Genomic DNA, 22,021 nt, shown 5'->3' with positions numbered 1-22,021 from the left:
CTCTTCCTGCTTACTCTATAATGGGACTTCCCTGAGTATGCATGACAACCTCCAGAAATTTAAATTGAAGGCAAACAAACCCCCCTCTCCTTTCAGAAAATTAACCAGAATGCAGTATGAGTAACTTAAAAATAAAACAAATAAATAAACAAGAGCAGAACTAGACAATTCAAGACTAGAATCTGCTATCTTGTCTCTCTACAGCTAATGCAGTCAGTAGAATCCTGATGCAGGTCTCCATGAAAGGAGATCCCTACAATTAAAATGAAACAAAACAAGCCTTCACCACCACCAAATGCCTAAAAGCAGAGCTCATATCACTACTGGGGGCCAACACCAGCAGCACAGCAGCCACTCAAGTGACAGCAAGTCTGTCTGCTTGAAAAAGAATATCACAAGCTGCTATGTAAGATAACAGCAATAATTTCTGATGTACTATGCAAGCAAGAATTACGACCTACACTCTTTTTCTACCCTCCTCTATGCACTGAGTTAGAGCAAGAGGTAGAGAAAGGAGATATGGACACCGTTTAAATAATGTGCTGCTTTTATTCTCTGGAGACATCAGCATGGCTGACAGCTCAAAACCAAGCGGCTATAAGCACTATTGCTAAACACAAAATTCCATTATTTTTTGTAAAAAAATAAACAAATAAAATAAAATAAAAGTAAAATATTTAATCGCAAGAATAATTCTAACCATGGCAGAAAAAAAGTGTAGCTGTATGATAGTATTGGTACAGCATGGCAGAAACTGCAGAGTTACATTAAAAACAGTTTGTCCACATCTTTTGACTGATTCACCTGTCCTCTACCCACTAGCTGTTTGGATCAGAACAACCTGCATGCCGTAACTTGGCGTTTTAAGCAACAGCCTTTCTATATGCTCTGCTTATAGCAGGATGAGTTTAAAAATCCTCTTTCCAAATTACACAAGAGTAAGGCCCAGGACAAGAAACAGTTTTTTATCACATATGATCAAGAACTGTCAAAAAAACCCAGTACTTTGCACCTACTTCCACCTGTAAGATTCAAACCTAATTTCTAAATCTTTGTAGGTAGAATAAAAAAAAATCTTAGGATTCTTGAATGTTTATTCCATTGCATCTTTTCATCTCCTGTTGAAAATTAATTCTCAACATAAATGTAGTATTAGAAGTAGGAGAGAAAGTCCATGCAACCCACCCCAAACTTAAGCTGACATCCAGTCTTGTATATGAAATATATACATATGTAATAAAAGTTATGCATTTCTTAACAAATGAGCATACAAAATAAAGTATTCATCAACTACTACTTTTCTGAGTTACAGGAGCATTTGAAGAAACCCTTACTGTTCCACAATTGTATCCTTCTTAGCTTTCTTAAGTGCAATAATTCCTGTGAAGAAATACTTTCCAAGATAAGACCTTTTTCCCTGCAAGCTATTTAAGTAAGAGATAAAATCCTTTATTTCATTATATGCAATTGTATGTGTTTATGATATTCTAATATAAGGATAAAAGTAATTGTGATGATGACAGATTTTTTTTAAACCAAAATGAAAATGGTAAATTCAGTGTTAACGAAAAATATAAACTAACAGAACAGGAAGTAATTCTGTTCATGAAGCAGTGGTAGTGCAAGAAAAGATGCAGAAGAACTACTACAAGGTTTTTACCAGTAAGTCACAAATTCAGTGTAGAAAGCAGATGGTACAATTCAAGTCAGAGACCACTCAGCACTTTATAAATAATGACAGCCTTCCCTCAGCAGCACCCCAGCATCTGGGCCACAAGTCAGTTAATATCCAGTGACCAATTTAAATGAGGGAGTTGACAACTGAAGACTAACTTCTCAGCATTAGATTACATAACCCTTCCTTTTCCGTCTACATTATCCACCTCATCCACCCTTCCAGTGTTCTCTCTCCATCAACATTCCCACATTCCTGTCTCCTCGCTCAATGCATGAATGCACCCAGCTCACTCTATATTCACATTCTTTCTCTGCAATTCGACTACCCTTGCCCAAAGGACCTTTTCTCCCCCACTCACTAAAATACCCCCAGACACCTTGTCTTCCCTCTTTGGCCTATAGGAGAAGCAGCTTGGCCCAACTGGAGGCAGAATTAGCATGTGCCTCCCAGCTGGACAGCTGACTACTCAGCTACTCAGAGTAGTAGTGTCTATTCAGAGCACAAGTGTCTTCTACCACCAGGCCACCAACCTAGTAGTCCCCATGCACTTTAGAGCGTCCAAGCTGCACATTTGGATCAATCAACTGCCTGGAGATGTGCATTTTTTCAATAGGCAGCTGCCAAGTCGAGAAATACATGAAGTCTCTGAAGCCACAAACCAAAGTAAACATGTATCATCTAAACCAAAAAAGCCTTGAAGAAAAGACACAGCCCTGACAGTCGCTTCCACCTGCTGGTCTTCTACAGCAGAATCCTGTACAATCCATTCTTTATAGGGTTTCATCTAGTAAGGCAATCATACTGACAGTTCTGTACATTTACATTGCTGCTGTGTTACACCGTATGTTAACAACCATATTTATGTTGTATCTATTTCACTATGACTTTCCACCATTATTTCTACAATACAAAAAAAAAGTCTGAAACATACTTATCTTGACTTTTGAGTACTGGAAGTCAGCAATACTACAGAACCCGCTATACTAGTGAAATTATAATAAAAACAGTGCAAATTCTTTTGTAATTTTCTGAAAACAATAAATAATGGTAACAGCTTCTTGTTTTTCTTACTTAGCTAGATCACCAAGCAGCCTCCTCCTCCCCCCCAAAAAAGCAAGCTTCAATTAATCTACTCATACAAAAAACAACTCCTGCTGCTTTCATAAACTCTTTAAAAAGAAAACAACCACCAAACCTTGAGTTTGCAACTTTCTTTTACATGCAAAGACCTCCTGGAGACAACTAAAGAAATGAACACTCTTAAGTTTTTAATATATATTTGTTGATTTCACTTTTTTTAGTTTCTTTCCTTGCTAAAGCAGGCACATTCTGTGTTTATATACATGGTCTGCCTCTTACACACCAGGCACACTGCAGGACTGACACAGGATTTCAGCCCAGCTCTGAAGAGGGATGAGACTGTCGCTAAGCACATCTAGAGAGAATTCCACATGGCTTAAAGTCTACAAGCACAACTCTTACAGCAAACCTATGGAAGTACCAAGTCACCATAAAACTAACAAAATATTTTTGCTTTCTATCAGGCACATAAATTTATCGACAATCATAATTTTTAAGTGCATCACACATCCATACAGGAAATGTATCCATGTATGCAGGGAAGCTAAAGGGTGTTTGTTTACAGTTACATGTAGAACAGTAGATTAAGTCACTTTTTTCACTCATCTTACTTAATAAGCACTTTCTTCTACAGCTGGACTAACTCTGTTTAAAGCACAATTAAACTGTTTCTTAGGAGAATGAAAGTTTCTACAGAAAAATGGGATTTATGTACTGGTAATAAAAAAACCTAAAGAGAAAAAAAATCTTGTATTCATCTCTGACAAAGACCACCTTTCTAGGAATATAACTATTTCAGTAATAACAGTATATTGACTACAGGAAGAAAACAATACTAAAGGCAAGGAAGCCACTGACACCAAGTATTTTGATTTTCTAACCTTTTATGCTTTTAGTATGATCCCATATGCACTAACATAACATCTTTCTAATGAATACTTCACGTTTATATAAACAGAGAAGCACCTGGCATTAAACAGAATAACAAGTTTAGCTAAGTTTGAAGGAAACAGTCTGAAGTGTTAAAAAAAAAAAAAAAGCTTACTGAAAGTATTCCAAGCTGTACAGTAGTTACAGCCTTGTATACTCTTCAAATCCAGTTAAACACAATAATTCACTACGGGGGTTAGCCTTTCCATGTAACTACCCAGAAACAAGTATTTCACTAAAAAGAAGGAACTAAATACACATTTCTGTATGTTAGAGCTAGAAAAATGACCTTGGAAGAAGCAGCAAAACGCACACCAATGATGCAATGCCTAACTGGGTCTGCAGAGTACCTGAAAACACATTTTTCAGGTGTGTGAAATACCCTTTAGATATTTGTATGAATCCTGTGAATTCTGCATGTCCACTGCTGCAGAATATTTTTTCAGGTACCACGGAATCTATTACTGTTTTGCTGTAAAAGTCAGTATTTTACTGTTGCTAGGCATCTGACATTTAGTGCTTTGTCCTCTTGCCCTTTTACCTGCATACACCTTTTTTTTTCCTTCAATTTTACAATCAGGAATTAATTTGATTACAGTAAATACTCCATGTGCAGTCAATGGGTACAGACATCAAGGGGTAAAGGAACAGAAGATGAATTTCAGCCTGCAGTCAGAGATTGATAAAATGATGATTAGCAGAGAATGAGACAAAAAGACCTATGAGCTAGGCAGTCAGGGTAAGCAGCATCACAACAGCAAAACCCCCTCAGCCCACAAGCAAAGGAAAGGATTTCTGAATTGGCCCATGTAAGTAATATGGAACAAATAAGTGGGGAAAGGATGACCAGGAAGCACACTAAAAATCTCCTTTGAAGTAACTAATAAGGAGATTAATCAATTACCATGCTGAACAATGAGTCAGAACTGTCCGTCTATATACTGGGAAGTGGGGGTAGAAAGGTATCTCAAAGCAATACAAAAGATTAATACTGCCATGGAATTTATTCCCATTTCCCACAGAGACAACAAGGTTCAATTATAAAGTATAATCTCTAGAGACAAAATTAAGGTTGCACATTCACACTTAAATGAGGTCATTCCTGGGTTTTTGGGTGGGTTTCCCCCTCCCCCAGGTATTTACTATGCAACTGTAACATTATATGCACATATGCTGTTAGAAATGTGAATTTTCCCAGGTTTTCATAAATGGTACTGGGGGGAAAAAAGCATCCAAGAAACAGCTCTGTAACTTCCAGTGTTTCAAAGCTCTTCTATCATCTCCAAAATTACACAGGACATTATGTGAATTCTGTAACATGGCACTGTTTACCTGGAAATTGCCAGAGTTCTACGTAACTTAATTGGGGTCACTAAAATCCAGGTACCCCTGAGGAAAATAACCATGTAAGAGAAGAACTGTTCCCAAGTTTATTTCCACAAGTTTCCTTTTAGTACAGATACACTTCTTAAAAAACAAATGCACACACAGTGTCTACACTTATCCTACATCATAATCATTGTTAATATACTCAGAACATGCCAGATTTACCCCTGAAGTAAATTATTTTCATTTAGATTAAGCCCCTGGGATGTATCCCAAACAAAAAGTTACCCCAACACATTTTATGTCCCAGTAACACAGGTTGTTACAGCACTTGAAAGAACTTCAACTGACCTACTCCAAGTGAGTCATATGATTTAGTGATATAGAGCTGAGAATCTCTACACGTGGGTTATCATGGAAGCACAACAACCTTTGGACTAGGAGGCAGAGGCCAACCAGCAGATGTCACAGGACCTAACAATGGAGAAATGCATGCAGCCTTAAGTATGATCCATCCAAACTTCACAAAACAAACACAAAAAGTACAGCAAATATTGTGAGAGAAACTTCTCTCTGAAACAGAATGATCGCCTTACTTTACAGGATTTTTATGTATTTTAGGCAGCTATGGATTGACAAGTAACACTTGTAAAGTATTCTGGAAGACTACTAATCTGAACAGTTGCTCCTCCCACACCAATAAAAAAGGAAAATGGTATGAACACAGCTCACTCTTGCAGACAAACATGCTCCAGTGCATCACTCAACAGAACGCTGCTCTATTATAATACTATGCAATCCCTCTTGCAGCATAGCTAGCTTGGTACAACATATCTGGAGTTAAATGCACACACATTCAGTTTAAAGACTGGAAAACAAGAAGTAGAGAACTCAGTGTCAGTACCTTATTGCTGAAAATCTAATTCAGGTCTGTTTAGACTTGAACTTGTTGCTCCAAGGAGACTGTACTTTAGATCTGATACCCAGCTCACTAATCTAGTACCTCAGGCAAAGCCTAAGCTCACTATTGTGGGTACCATCTTGCTGTTTTATTTATCCTTCCTTAAGATAAGCTTCTTTCTTTCAATCGTTCCAGTATTTCTCTGCTTAGGTATCCCCAAGTTCATTTATTCCCTTGGGAATAAAGATTGTTCTTCCTCTCATCTGTGCTGTATTTTTTGCTTCTCAACACTGAAGAGGGCAAACAAGATTATGAATAGTTTTATTTTCCTCATATATTCCTTACTTGTATTAATTTTCAAATATTTAAGATATGACATAGAAGCATGGACACAATTCCTACATTAAAGAGCTTACAGTCTCACACTTCCCTGAGAAACAGGTAAACAAACAACAGTATACCCACTTTATAAATATGAATAAAATGAAGGCAAATGATTTAACTAAGGCCACAGAATAAATATGTATCAGACTGGTAACCAGAAACAAGATAATGTGATCTCTGGCCTATACCCAATTCCCTCTATGAATTATGTGTTTTCTAATAAAGTGGACAGGTACTAGAGTTATTCCAAGTAGTCCAATTTAAGGTCCAAGACACCACTTTGACACTCTAAAAAGGCATTTTTAAACAAAACACAGCAAAACAAACTACAATCAATTTTCATAATCTTTTACATACCCAGTGTTCAGTTCTCCACAGAACATAACATTATCCTATTTTATTTTTCAAATCATGCTTCCTCAGCTATTGATTAAGGAAGAATTTGAAAAGACAGTAGTAACAGTAGATGTTTTATGACCGGATTAACTAAGGCTCAGGAATAAGAAATTAAAAGAGAAAAAATAAAAGGTAATTTTACTGTATTTGGATATCATTCCTACTTGACACGCACTACAAAAGTACCAATCTGAACCTCTGTGTACCTCTGGTACCTCACCTGTAAAACTTAACAAATTATACTTTTCTATTTCAAATTATACTTTCTATTTCAAATTATACTTTTCTATTTCATTACTTGGGAAAGTGGGGAAGGGGTTAGGAAAAAAGAAGTATGGAAGTCTGATCGATTGAGATTTGACTGCAAATAAGCAAAGTAATTAAAGCCTACTGGCTTTAAAATAAAATAATCAAAAAACCCTTTTCTTAGCCCAGGCTTACTCCACAAGGAAAAAAAGCAATATCCTTGCATTCCACATGCATTCTTGATCTTCTTGTAATATGCTTACAGTTGATTCAAACCTAAGACGTCACCATAGCTATTAATTTTAAAGCATAAATTAATTTTGATAACTGTTTCAGTTACATGTTAGAAAACGGTCACAACATATAAATTTCCACCAATTATTAGAAGATTCAGTAGGTCCTGTAAGTCACCCCAGTTATTACAGCATTGCCTGAAACTTGCTTTTTTTAATTTATTAGTTCTGACACCCGTCTAGCTAAGCTTTCAAGTTAAACCACCAGAATTATGTATTAAAACTGAAGAACAACATTTACCCCTCCCCATAGAAACTAATACAGTTCAGCTTAGCAGCAGTCATTTCTAACAAAAAGCTTGCAAGAAAATAACCAGGAAAATATGTTAACATTCATCACACTGATTTTTCACAACATTTTTCAGCAGTAAAGCAGAGCCCTGAAGGAAAAGCTCAGAAAATTTGGTAGAGGCCAAGCTCATCTGCATAGTGACTACTACAACAACATAACTGTAAGAAAGAGCAAAAAAAGTCTCCTTTCACCTGCTACTTGTTCTCCTCAAAAGAGGCCTAATGCAAACTTTGTATTGTGAAAGTTCTATTTTCTTTTGAGCAGATTCCCAGAAACTCTGACAACACCCATGCAAATAAATAACTTCTATTGAGAGACATTCTAAGATTCTAACAACATATTTAATTTCCCTAAATAAAGCTTTGTAGCAAGAACAGTAACTAGTCTTAATTGTATGTTGACCGTATTACTACAGTACAACTAAAAATTCCCCCTCCAACTATGTAAAATATTCTCTTCAGACTTAAAAGCAAGGCCTCTGACTAAACAGAGATTACAGTTCTTATGTTGGGGGGGCATAATCTAAAAAAAGAAATCATAAAAATGTCATCCATGTATTTGTTTCCTGTCTTGTCAATGACTGCAGGATCTGTGACAAAATTAAGTGCAACAGATTCCACAGGTAAATTCTGCAGCACTGCAACAGAAGTCTGTAGCTATGCAAAATGAAAGCCTTCATTACAGTGTTATTCAGGGATGGACAAAACCTGTAAGGTCATCTGGTCCGTTTCTCTGCTATTTCTCATTACCTGTTGTACCTGTATTAATGTTCTGACCAGGGTAGTTCTGAATGACCCATGGTGTGGGTGTCTCCCTTCTCTGCCTGGCATGCTATTCAGCAAGTATGCAGGTGTATCTTGGGGCTTTTGTGCTGCTGTTTGCTCTGAATTTTCACCCTCAACTTACACATTCACACAGCCTCTTATTTCATTTAAAATTATACTCCTTTTAAATATTCAGGCCCTTCAAAATGCTTCTAAGATACCATTTCCCCTTCTCACCTAAAATGTTTATTTAGCCAAGCAAAACATACTTATTTCTCAAATCCTTTTTTTTTTTTTTAATCAATTAGTCCTTCAGCCTTCTTAACATCTTGCTGCTCTTCTCTAAGCTTCTGTTAAGTTGCCCCACCTGTTGCTAAGGCTTTCTGAAAGTAGAACAGTACTCCAAATACAATCAGTCACACAATCTCTTACAAGAACTCATCTCGACTTGTTCAGTGCCTCTGTGGATGCAACCTAGACTCATTCTGATTTTTACAAAGTCTGTGTATCATATTGCAAACTGGGGCCTGTTCTTCCTGTCAGAAGCATGCACAAATCCCTTTCATATGAAAGGGAGTTGGGTGCACACAACTGACAGGATTATCAGGACCATGGTATCACTCCTATCCCTTTTTCAGCAATACTGCTTTCCAGGTTATTCCTTCACAATGAGTACCTGTTTTGGATTACTGCCCCTCAACTGTTTTAGCTTGTATTTTCCAAACTAAATCTCATTTGTATTTTCCAACAATGTGCCTGATTTCTTTAGATAACCTTTTTTGCCCTGACTTGTGTTTAACTCTTCCCACTACCAATGTCTGCTAATGTCACAACTCTACTATTCATCTTCTTATAAAGTTCATCAATGCAGACACTAAATATGCCTAAAATGGTGAAACTTATATTATTACATGCGTATGTAAGCACTGGTGTTACTCTTTAACACCTAAAACTGCTGTGACTCACCAAGTCTATTCTTTATACATTGCTCTATTTTTGTTTATGGTCCCTTGACGAATTTTTCTTTCAGATGACTATCCGCATACATACATAATTTGTTAATGAGAAATTTTGAGATGTATTTAAATTTTAGAAAGTATGTACAATATTACTACAGCTACAAGTTTCTCTTCATCCACTGAAGCCTTGAACCTGCAATCACATCTGGCAAGCCAGCTAGCCCTGTACTCACTGATCTGTCTGCAGATGCTGTTGCAGTATTAGATCCTAATTATAAACACTGAGCAACAGTAACAAAGAAAACTCATTTAAAGTATTTTTTCTTGGAAAATTCCAAGCTGCTTATTATTGCTTCCCTAATATTTCTGTCGTCATTTTACTAAGAGGAGAATCCCTTAAATTTATCTAGTTCTTCAGCTTCTGCTCCCACTCCCAACCCCTCCCTCCCTTTTTTTTAAGGAATCAGTACTACTATACAATTTCTTAGTGGCATCTTGGAGATTACTACAAATATCTTCATATCTTTCAAGAATGCCCTCTATTTGTTGTCAGTAACTATTTCGTGTGGTTCTGATTTTTAACTACTCACTTTTTCATTCTACTATATATGGAACTTCAGGAAATTTAACATAATGGCTTGCCTTTATGACTTCATGCAACTTCTCATTTATGAGCTGACCTCCTTCCTCTCTCCTTGACTTCCCCTTACCTGCGCAATATTTACAACAGTAAATTCTTATTCACCTTTAACTAATATTAACTCATTTCTGCTGCCTTTACCAGAAGCTTATAATATACACCTGCTTCCTACCTTTCAGATATTCTCTGCATAACTGAAACGTAAACTTACTTTACCTTACACTTAGTCCTTTCACATAATTTCTCTTACTGCAGAAAAATACCTTTTAAAAACAAACTGACTTTTAACTCAGTTAGGCATACTTCATTTACACATTTAGTTTACAAGGTCTCTCACTCACCAAGAACAGATTAAGACCCACAACAGAAGCAAACATATCGCTTATGCTCACATGAAAACCAACAGAACCTTATACTAACATATGAGGTCACATAAGCCCAATTCTTTGCAGGACTGTAACCTAATCAACCACTAACATAAAAACAGGCTATATTTCATTTTAGCTTTCTTTTTACCTACTGCATGTTTACCAACTAACAAAAATGTAAAAGCATACCCACATTACTGATGTTTACATTTATTACCCCATATGATTTTCATTAACATTATAAAATAATCTTTAGAGAAGCATTTAGAAAATGCTTTACTAATTCACCTCAATTGAGATGAAACATCTAATTTGTACTACATCCAAGGGAATTACACTCTCTGACGCTGTAGAGACTTACAGAACTACATTAACAAGTATAGTCTATCAATGGTTATCAGCACTGTGGCTTTTGACTGCTCACTAGGAACCACAGTACATAAATTACTTCACCTGTCAGACAGCTCAAAGCAACACAGGCACAAGGTCTGAATGTTTCAGACTTTCCCTATTATAAATAACTTTTTCCAGTGAGAGAAAAGAGGGGGCAGTGCAAGGGAGAAGGGGTAGACAGGATTGGCTATCATGTATTCAAATATCACCTATCATAAAGCCTATCAGAATTCTGTCAGAAGTTTAAACAATTCACACCTTTAATGAAGCCTAACATACATTCCCAAAGACACAGCAAAATTCCACAAGAGTCAAAATGAAGAAAGTTCCTTAAACAAAAAAGACACACTTCACAACTGCCTACAAAAAACATAACCTGATGCTTGTCTTGCAGGACATTAAGTTTGATCAAGCCAACAGGACTAATGACATCACACAAATAATTCAACTTTCTAGATAATTTACACAGTAATATTAAGTCAAAATGACAGCATTCTTAAGAGATAACACAGCAAAATGAGCAAGTGGTCCACACAGCTCAAGGTCTTATCTCAGTGAACATGGTATGCCAGATGTTTCATAGAAAGAAGGAACTTTCATCACAAATCATCACAAATCCAAATCTGCAAATGTATTCATGTAGGTGCACACCACTGAATCCCTCTGAATTCAACAGGGTCCCATCTGCCATGCAGATCCCTCACTTCACAGGACTCACAAGATACAATTGGATAAAAAAAAATATGTAAAAGTTGGTAGGCCTCAGTTTGTTTGACTTTGTTTGCAAAGACATTATAATAGTGAGGCCAAAATTACAGCCATACTTGAGACTCAAGAGGAGTTGTTTTCTTCCCCACCCCCCACCCCCCCCCCGGGAAATTGCTCAGCAGTCCATGAAAATCTCACCCTATGAGAAACCTCAGGTTATGTTCTTCAACACAAACAAACAAGACCCTTTTTACAAATTTATCATTACAGTATTTTTTCTTTCCTGACAGCCAAACTGCCCCCCTCCAAAAAACCCCTTCTAGGTTAAAGTCAAACAAACATTAACCTAGGAGTGACACATATGTGTATACACAGTCTTATTACTGCACACGAAAGGAGGTGAACTCAGCTGGCTAACAGTTCACATCACACATTATGTGAGAAGCAACAGTGAATAAACCAATAATTCATGAAAAAAAATAAATAAAAACAAACAAAAAAACACCAAACACTAAAACCCAATCAACCCCAACACCAAGAACCTTGACAGTGTATCTCAGAATGGCTTATGTAAATCAGAGATTATAAGACATTTTTAAAAGATTCTTCATCTTAACTGTTTATCAACTTTCTCTTCTAAATTCCAAGTAAATAAAAAAAACCTTATTTGTATGTTATCATTTTTATATATCTGCATCAACTGCAAGTTAAATGATGTCAGTACTAGCATGCTAATAACAACATTTTTGTATGTCTGATTCTAAATTAAAAAATAGTCTCCTATTAAAAATTAACAGTCATTAGAAGGCTAAATTAATTGTGTTAACTGTCACAACATATAAATGCTTTCAAAATACAGATGAAAATACAAATGACATACAACCTTCTACTGCAAAAAGTTAGGCCATTCAAGCACTTGTAACATATGGAAATACAAAGGAAAAGGTAAAACCCTCAAACACTATCACTTTGCAAATTGTATGTAAAATCTAGTCAAGTAATAGACTACATGGTCCAAAAGAAAAACTCAAGAAGCAAAAAAATGGTTTCTGTGATCTCACAAATCTCCAGCAACACTTATCTCAGTACTTCAGGGCTATGTAGTAGAGAGTTAAAAAAAAAAAAAAGAAAAAAAAAAGTCAGAGAAGGACATCCTAAAGTGGAGCCTCTCACTTCGTTCCTAGGCCTGCTACCAATCATAAACTTTACTGAAGCTACTAACAATGACAATTTCTTTTCTTCGTCTGAATCTTAAAGCAATCATCTATCAGCACCAAAAAAAGAAAAATTCAGTAACTACAGATATCTGCCTAAGGTTTTCCAGACATCACTGTAACTTAATAACTGCTCCACTGTGCTATGAACTCCACAGCTTCAAGCTGGAAGTCAATCTAGGACAGCCAATAGAAAGTGCACCTGTACAATTACTGCATTTCCTAATTCAGAAGGCCAAACTACAGACAGATAAAGCTTGTGTGTACTCAGATCACCAAAACAGATCACCAAAAGCCCATACATCTTTTGTACACACTGCACATCTATATTATCATTAATTGCAATGAAAAAATATCATTTATATAATTCAGAAAATTACATTCCTTAACCAGTGTACATAAAACTTTATTCTAAATGGAATGTATTTGTCTATATATAGCACCTAAAACATTATACACAAAATAATTTTAAAATCTTGCACACAAAGAATAATCAGCAAAGTTCATAAAAATTATTTTTTTAAAGGCAATCTAGTAACTGAACAGCACCACACATGGTAATTTAAAATACTCAATATGAACTCCATGCTACATTAAAAAATAATCTGAATCACAAAATAAACTGTATCATTTCAAGGAATGGAATCTTGTTTTTAAAAACTGAAAAAATCTAGTATTTTTCAAGTAATAGAAAAATCAGTTAGCTCTTTATATTCTAAAATATAATGTATGCTGCTAATAATTCATAACAATATTTCTCCAAAGCAGTCTACCTTCCTGCAGATATATTTTCATTCAATGTCTGACCCCACTGAGCAGTAAACAAATTCACATACATCAACAAATTTCAGTGCTCCAAAAATTAAGCTAAGTTTCTGCAACTACAATAACATGATCTCAGTAGCAGTCCTTTAGTACCGTGATTCTAAAACAATCAATAAAAATGGCTCTGACATGTATCTGTTTATACACTTGGAATCCCTTCAAAGTTAGATGTAAAATAGAAAATACAATATCTACAAAACAGAATTGCCTTTAACTTATCACTGCACCAGACCAGTAAGGAATTACAAGTTCTTTCTGCTTTATTTTATAGCATTTTTAAAAAGCAGGGTTATTTTTATTCAGACACTGGAACCCAAATATAATCCCACACTCAAAAATACTACTGCAACAGCCTGATAGCACTCACCGCAAGTAATACTGTTTTAAAGCGAAGGCAGCGTTAGAACAACTTCTGGGAAAGTTAAACTCCTCTACAATTTCTCCCCACTGATTCTTCTCTGATACCTGTCAAAAACAACACATATACAGGCCGAGATACACAACGTACACATAAACATGTCGTTGACAGCGAACATCACAAAAAACCCACAAGCTGCCATGAAGCAAATAGATAAAAATATAAAAATAACTGAACAGGAATGTATATGGGATTTAAGACTACATATTTTACTTACAGTCGGTGGTGCTCCCCCTTTGGGAATAATCCCGTCTCTCAGCGGCATTTTGCTGTATTTATTTTTTAATATACGCATTATTTTTTCCGGGGAGGGCGGGTGGGCGGCCAGGAGGGTTCGTATTGTTTTGGGGTTTGTTTGTTTTTGTTTTTACTGCCTGGACAATAACCAATCGGGAGTCCCTCTGTCGCCCCCTTTTAAATCCTGCCGCGGTCCGTTAAAAACCCGAAGAAGTTTAAAATGCTGCGGGGAAGCGGTGGCGGGGGCGCCCCCTGGCCCGCGGGGCGCGGGGGAGCCGGCCCGGGGGGTCCCCCCAGCACACAAACACACACACAGGCAGGCCTTTCTTTTGAGGCCTACATTTCTGTCCCTAGCCTTGAAGCCTAAAGATGGCTATTTGATTACACACCGTCTTGGGTGCCCCTTTTGTTATTTTTCCCCGGGAAGGGCTCGGAGGGCAGCGCCCGGCCCCCCCCGGCTGCGAGGATCGTTTCCTAGCCCATGCTCCGTGCCGATTATCGATGTTAAACATGCCCGCTAATTTTGAGTTGCACTAAAACTGCACTCAGACTCTCTCCTCTCTGCCTCTCCCTCTGTGAGAGAGAGAGAGAAACACACAGAGCTGCCACCACAAGCGAAAGAAACTGCCTTCCGCCGACCGGAGCCCTCTGTTCCCCAGTCACCTCCTCCTGGGGAAGGGGGGCAGGGGAGAGGGGCTCCGGCGGAGGCAGGAGCGGGGTGTGCGCCGTACCCCCGATCCCCCTTCATCGCTCCGCCGACAAGGCCAAGCCACCAACCTGCCTATCTACTCGCTTCCTTCTTCCACCCCCCACCTTCTCTAACCGCCTTTAAATAGGACGGTTCCCGGCCACCCCGGCTCCCCCCGCCGCCCCCGGGGGTCAGAGAAGACTTTTAGGAAGAGGTTAGTGGGAGGGAAACCCAAATTAAAACTTCCACTCACCTTCCCAAATCCGCCTAAAGTGGTGACTCTGGTGTAGAGAGCGTGAAGATCCAGCTCCTTCCCACCCACCACGGGGATCTTCTTAAAAGGAGACCTGCCAGAGGAGATACACACAAAACACCACAACTTGTCAGCTCTGCCCCCTTTTCTCCCCTCGCTGGGGCTGCCGTGTCCTTCAGGGAAGGGGCTGGAAGTTGGATCTGGTCGGTTTAAAAGCCTCCCCCCCTCCCGTTCCATCTCCCCATTTTCCTCACCCTCTGCTGTGGTGAAACTGCCGCAGCTCGTCCAGGAAAGCGAGTCCCTTTCTCCGCTGGTCTGCGTGGTTTTTACCCGTCGAATTTGCCATTTTTGTAATAAAAAAGGTTCTCGTAAAAAAAAATAAAATCCAATTAAAAAAAAAAAAAACGGCCGACAACAACAACAATCCGCGGCTCCTCCTTGTCTTTAAGAGACCCAGGTGCCCGTGCTCGGCCGGGGATCAGCCATGGAGAGGGGCTTGGTTAAAAAAAAGTTTAAAAGGAATAAGGGAGCCCAGAGAGTGTGGTAATTGCGAGTCCTGTCTCCACACAACACACAGGCAAAGAGGCAGGGAGGGAGAGGGGCACCTCTCAGTAATTCCTCCTCCCGCTGCTGCTGCCTCTCTCAGCACCACAAACCCAACCGATCCAGCCTGCACATGAGACTCAACATGGTGCTGCTGGATCACACAATGAATTGGGTTACTGTTGTGGTGGGGTGGGGGGGGAGCCGGAGTGAGGTATTGACAGTGTGTGTGTGTTACAGCCGCGGCTCCATGCGATCTCCCTCTCCCTCCCTCGCTCGCTCGCTCCCTCGCTCGCTCTCTCTCACACACACACTGTACAGCTACGGCAGCGGCGGCGGCGGCGGTGGCGGCGGCAGCGGGATTCACTTCTCTTCTCTCTCAGACAAAAAGATCTGAGGCCGCCGTGCTTCTGCCTGGACGAGAGCGCAACACAGCGGACCCCGGAGGCCGCTCCCGGTACTGCACAAGGCAGCTCTAAAGGCAAAAGCCAGCGCAGCCCCAGCAAGCAGTTCCTGGCGGGGAACAATAGGCTCCTCTCGCCGCTAAGGGCTCATCTGCAATGTGCCGCAAACTTCACACAAAGCCGGGCGGAAAGAGGCGAGGGAGAAGGAGAAGAGGGGAGGAAAAAAACGACTACTACCGGTTGTTCCGGGGCTCGGGGCCGGGGAAAGGGCCCTCCCTCGCCAGGCTCGCGCCGATCAGCCTCTCTCCGTTGGCTGGCGGCGGTGGGGGGGGGGGGGGGGAAGCCGTAGGGGGGAGGGCAGGAAAGGTGGATTTGGAAAGGGGGCCGAAATTTTTAATTGGACTAAGCCCAACGCCCTGAGTTCAAGGGGAGAGAAAACAACGACTGAAGGGGGCACTGGTGGATGTGGAGTTTGGGAAAACTTTCCGAGTGCCCGGGCCTGAGGTGTTTCCAAGGGCAGGAAGTCGCCCCGGATGGCACGGCGGGGCCTCCTGCTGGGCCGGAGGGGCCGCGGGAACTCCTCGTTTCGGGACGGGAGGTGTTGAAACCTCCCCAGAGGAGAATGGCGAGCTCTTTCCCCGGTCAGGGGGGCCTGGAGAGGTCCGCCAGCAGCGGCCTGCGGTCTGGGTCCCTCCCTAAATGTTTTTTTTCCCTTCGTTCCCTCACAGATACCGTGGCCTGTAATCAAAGTGCTTTAGGACTGCTGTACACAGTCTAAGCCACCTATATGTTCCTGTATATTGATAAATAGGACGTACAGTATGAAGCCAATGGAGGAGGAAGGCCTTGGCCCCTTACTGTGGATGGACACTGTAGACTGCTTTCCCCTGTGCCTGTGGCGTGTGCAGTGTTTGTAAACACTCATCTCCTGACGTTTTCCACCCAGGGAAGCCCAGGAGACCTGCACGACAACCATGAGGGAGACCAGTGCTGCTTGGGGTAAACAAGAGTGAGAAAGGCCCAAGCGGTGAACAGCAACTTTTGGTGAAGAACCTTTGCTCCTCTGGCAAAGCTCGTGGTGACCCAGATGGGCATTTGCCCTTCCCTGGCACACAGCTGCAGATGAGCGCCTGCCTGCTCTGGTTCAAGAGGCTCTGGAGGAATATTTGCCCCTCACAACCGATAGCTGAAATCCAAGGCCAGATCAGGCCTTTAGAGTTGGGGTTTTGTGTTGGTTTGTTGTTTTTTTTTTTTAACTTGGACTCATTAAAGTCAGTAAGGAGCTGTGTTTTAAAATCAATGGCACGTTATGGCCCCAAGTGAGTACTTGAAAAAAAAACTCTGATTTCTACTCTATGTACTACGTTAAAAAATATTTTTTTCTCAAAAAGAAAAAATTCTTCTGACTCGAGTGCTGTTTCAGCTTGAATATAGCCATAAAGACATGAGATTTAGTAAGACGCTTGGTAAGATTTGCCCTGGGTTCACACTTTGGGGGAAGGGGAAGGACAAGGAAGAGCAATCCCCCGGTTTCATAGTAATACTCTGTGTTCAAAGTTGTTCTCTGTGTGTGGATAGAGTGGTCGTGTGCAGATTCCAGTGTGAGAAAATGCAGAGTGTCTTACTCACTGTAGCATTAAGAGGCCCCCCTCCCCCTAAAATTAGACCTGCAGCAGATCCTGGTCTGCAGCTCCTGTCCATGACACTTTAGAGTTTCTGCTATTTCAGCAACAGTATGTGTAAGACTCCCAAAGCCAGGATAGTATCAACGAGAAAGGTTTAGAACATGCGATTGAGGGACTAAATCGCTCTTTCAAATACACACGTATGCACACACAAACCTAAACCTTCCTTCGCAGGAGGGCGGTGGTTTTTAATCATGCCCTAAAAATTCCTTCAGAGCAGGGGGTCTCTCTCCCTCCGCGAGGGGCGGTCGGCGGAGGTGAGTCCCTTTTCTCGCCCGAGTGCTGTGTGAAGGGGAGTGGGAGGCAGAGGGGAGGATAGGCAAATTGCGTAGCAGGGCTAGGTGGGTTTCCATGCTAAGCGCAGCAATTGCGCACGGTCCCTTACGTAACTGTCAGCTGGGGATTCCCTAGACGGGGTCACTTTATTCAACCATTACACAGACCCCGGCCGCCGCTCCGGCGCGCCTGGGCTGCCGGGGGCCGCCGCTACTGAGGCTGCGGCTCCGGCTCCGGCTTCAGCTTAGCGCGGCGGCTCCTCACAAAATGGCGGCGCCCATGGAAGCGGCAGCCCCATTTTGTGCCCGGCAGAGCCTTGTCAACAAAACGCCGACTTGGCCAAGGCTGAGGAACAGAAGGCGGCGGCTCGTTCGCGTTACAGAGAACGGAGGGAGGAGAGCGAAGGATTTCACCGCCCTCCCGCCGCCGAGAGGAGACTTTCTATCAAGTGTGCGCGTTGGGGGAGGGAGAAGAGGGAGGTGAAGGGGGACGCGAGCAGCGAGCGAGTCAGAGGCTGCGTTATCCCAGTGCGGAGCTGCCGGAGCGGGGGAGGGGAACCCGAAGGCAGGCGGTCTTGGCGTTGCCGCGCCGGCTCCGCCGCTCGGCGGGGCCCTGCCCGCGGGGAGCTGAGGGCTTCGGAGGCAGGAGGCCGGGGGAGCAGCCGGCGGCGCAGGGCCCGGGGGCCGCGGTGGGCGCGGGAGCCTGGGGCTGCCTGGGCGGGAGGCGCTGCTCCTCGCTCTCGGCAGCCTGCGTAGCCCGGGCGGACGGGACCGTTCCTGTCGGATTCCGGCGAACCTGTAATGAGTGACAGGAAGATCTAGCTCCTTGTATAGCTAACTAGGTCACTGTCAGCAGTTAATTACTGTTTGTTTCATTTTAGTGCGTGCCTTATGAATAAACCGGCTATTAGGCTGATGCTTCCAGTAACACTACCCAGCAGCAAGGTACAAAATGTCTGAATTGGGCTCTGATCTTGTGATGCCGTCTTCGTAATAACTATTTTACATTAACGATGTCTTGGTTCTTGTAGCTTGGTTGGTCGGCTTATAGCTAAAATAATTGGAGATTCCCTATGGACAGGTTTTGAAGCTTATAGTAGTGTTACACCACCGGGTTTGTTGTTTTTATATTGATGGGGGCTCCGTCCTTTTTGAGATAAAGAGGTTGTGAATTCATTTTTTGTCTGATTTATCTGTCTTAATATGCATGCATTTTAGTGGTACTGAATAAAGGTGGTATGCAATTTATGGTGGAAGTGATGATTTTTAAACGTACTCATTACAGTGGTATTTAAGAATTATACTTCCTTGTTGCTTATTAAAGAGTCAAAGGGCAAAAGGGAAGAAAATATAGCTATTTTAGAAAAATAGAATCTTTTTATTGATTTACAGTACCTGTCAATGCAACTTGAATTTATTTAAAATGTAAAATAAAACCTGTACCATTATAAATTACTTATAAAAGTTATCATATGCAATGGATTTCAGTGCGTAAATGTTATGTGTGGAATGAGCATTCTTGCAGACAGGCAGTGCAGGTCCAGTAGCTGAATTGTCACTCTTCAGTAGTAGTTGGGTGCTGGATTTTTTTGTTGCTTGTTTGTGGGTTTTGTGTCTGTGTTGTTTGCTTTTTTAGTATAACTGTGCCAAGTGAATCTTCTGTTCTAATAGCTGTGTTGCAGTTTCAAACTTTGTTCATGAATCTGCAGTATTAATTTTTGTGTTTATTACCTATCTGCTGAACTGCAGATACCCAGAGAGCAGGCCGCAGTTGCTCTTGTCAGTGTGCCACTAACTCTGCATTTGCTTTCTGGTTTGTGAAGTATTCTCGTTCCTTTTTCATTTCTGCTTCTGCTCCTCTTGAATTGTGTCAACGTCATGTTTTGATTAGAGTAACTAGTATCACTGGCTGTATGCTGCTTATATTAAACACTAAACTGTAAATCCTTAGCAACTGAAGTTAGTGTATTTTATCTGTTTGTGTGTATGTGCCTGTGTATATAGATGTGTTTAGAAAATACAGCCTATTAGATGGACTAGTGAAGACAGTAAATTCACTCTTAAATCTGCAGGCAGTAGCATGTAATATAGGTGCAATCTGCAGTTAAACACAAGAATTACAGGATGAGCATCTGGTAGAGGAAAAAGGGTCAAAAACCCAGTGGCAAATTTAGTGACATTCATCTCAACCATTTTTAATAAAAAATGTTGAAGTGTTGCAATTAACTGCATATGTTAGGCTAAAGACTTAACTGCATAGCTTGCTGTGACAAATGTACACTTCAACAAGGGGTATTTACTCAGCAAGGTATTAGTCCTACCTATTCTTACTGAATAATACTTCAAAATTATTTATACCTTTTACTGTGCTGGGTTTTTTAAAGAGGCTGCTGCTTTGTATGGACTGTAAGTGGCTAGTCTTAAATGGAACAGGATTAAATCATAAAGGTCTTATGCATGAAGTGAAATGCTCAACAGTATGGCAAAGGTGGGAAAGCAGATGTACAGTATTACAAGCTACTTCTGTACACTTGTACAGTATTTCCACTACAGTTAGTGGAGCTTGACTACCCCAGCAGGCGTGGCTTAAATAATACTAATGCTGGTTGTTTATTTAAATTAACTTGGGACACTTCCCTCCTGACATATTTGGTACCTTCCTCATTTCAACTTTATGGCACTACTCAGGAGATAAAACTGAAGGAAAAATGGGTTACAAAACCAGTATTGTAAATACTCAAATAGATTAAACGCTTTGAAAAATGTTATCTGTAATTACTGTAATTTTGTAATAACTTGCTGTTCTTCACAAAGGTCCAACTCTTGGAATCAGTGAATTTTGTGATCATCTAAACTCTTAAGTTAAAAATACTTCAAAGTTGAGGGGTTTTCAGTTGTGCAATGAAGTATGAAATGTGAAGCAGGAAAACCCTAAATGCAACTGAAGGAGAAGTAAAAATAAATACGTAAATGCACTCCCACTTGATTTCAAAACTGCAGTGCTTTTGAAATTGTAGTTCTTTGTAGGTCCTGGTTTATGTATTCTGAACACTCAGGGTTGGCAATACTTCAACAGTAAGTTTAGGAAAATTATGAAATTAATACCCTTTTCTTACAGGTGAAAAGTACTTGTTGCATTTCTCAAGTTATACCTGTAATGCAGATTAGGGCCTTCATAGTGGAAAATGTTTTGAGGTTCTAACAAGCACTGGTCTGCAGGACAGAAGTGACAAATGTCCTGACAGCAAACAGTACGTGTTTTTTAAAAAGAAAAAAACATATTTGTACTTGGTAAATTACCTGGTTTTAGTGTTGCTTTGTGATTACCTCTGTGTTTGTGTGATCTGGTGGATGGCACACTTCCCCTGCCACTATAGCTGTACATGTTCCCTGAAATAGCACTAAGTGTGATTCATGTTTCTGGTTGGATGTGTGAAAGTTTGATTGAGATGCAAAACTGAGAGAGTTCTTCTGAATGTTAAAAAGGAACTGTGCTCAGAAATACAGAAACAATCAGGTTAAATTTGTCTCAAACTGTAAGGGCTTTTGTAGAGTAAGAATGATGGTATCATGCATGGGTGGAGAAGGTCTAGTTGACCTAGAGCAAAACCAAACCTAATAACTCCATAATGTTTGTTAGCAGTCTGAGTGGCAAAATGCTGCTAGTAGGAGAGTTCTCAGTATTGCAGATCTGCCAGCAATATTTGCTTGTCACGTAGCACTGTCTCATCTTTATATTTTTACCAATTCAAATGGCAGTCAACGGTAGCTAAAAATATGTAGAAATTTCTCTGAGTAAGCGGTTGCCTCAGTTAACTTCTGTACAGGCATAAATGGGAAGTAGTTTGTGCAACTGTGAATGTGTGGACAGACAATACATGTGACAATTTATGCATCTCAGTATAATATAAGTTGCAAAAACTTTTTTGAAAACTTCAGTCCTAAGTGAAAGAAATACTGATTAAATAGCATTTAAACTAACCCATTGAAATCACTCAAGCAAACAAAGTACTTTAGAGCAGTGAAAACACATCAATGCCTTGTGAACACAGAGACACTTTTGAAGGAGAAAATTTGTTGTGTAATTATGATTCTCAGTCTGTCTGTTTGGTGATCTATTT

General features: G+C 40.4%; 1 protein-coding gene and 1 long non-coding RNA gene across 3 annotated transcripts in view; one reads left to right on the top strand and one right to left on the bottom strand.

Annotated features, from left to right (window-relative positions):
- The window catches only part of ARID2 (AT-rich interaction domain 2), a 104,678-nt gene extending 88,232 nt beyond the window's left edge, over window positions 1-16,446 (bottom strand). Inside the window, exons 1-4 of one of the 2 annotated variants that reach the window (XM_061361197.1) lie at window positions 16,178-16,446; window positions 15,248-15,358; window positions 14,994-15,087; window positions 13,765-13,862 (exon numbers count right to left, since the gene is read on the bottom strand). In XM_061361197.1, the coding sequence (XP_061217181.1) occupies window positions 13,765-13,862; window positions 14,994-15,087; window positions 15,248-15,339 (284 nt within the window). In that variant the 5' untranslated portion in view covers window positions 15,340-15,358; window positions 16,178-16,446. The other variant, XM_061361196.1, reaches the window with a different exon arrangement.
- On the top strand, window positions 13,876-17,002 carry LOC133216476 (uncharacterized). The gene is made up of 3 exons (XR_009726650.1): window positions 13,876-14,954; window positions 15,777-16,182; window positions 16,887-17,002. It is a non-coding gene; the product is annotated as an uncharacterized LOC133216476 (long non-coding RNA).
- Window positions 17,003-22,021: the final 5,019 nt, after the last annotated feature.

This window comes from Neopsephotus bourkii, unplaced genomic scaffold, assembly GCF_033783945.1.
Source record: "Neopsephotus bourkii isolate Nb327-2 ecotype Australia unplaced genomic scaffold, CSIRO-AGI_Nbou_v1 NB_1053, whole genome shotgun sequence".
Taxonomy (NCBI): Eukaryota; Metazoa; Chordata; class Aves; order Psittaciformes; family Psittacidae; genus Neopsephotus; species Neopsephotus bourkii.
The sequence above is the reverse complement of the archived record's forward strand: the minus strand, read 5'-3'. Positions and strand labels throughout refer to the sequence as shown.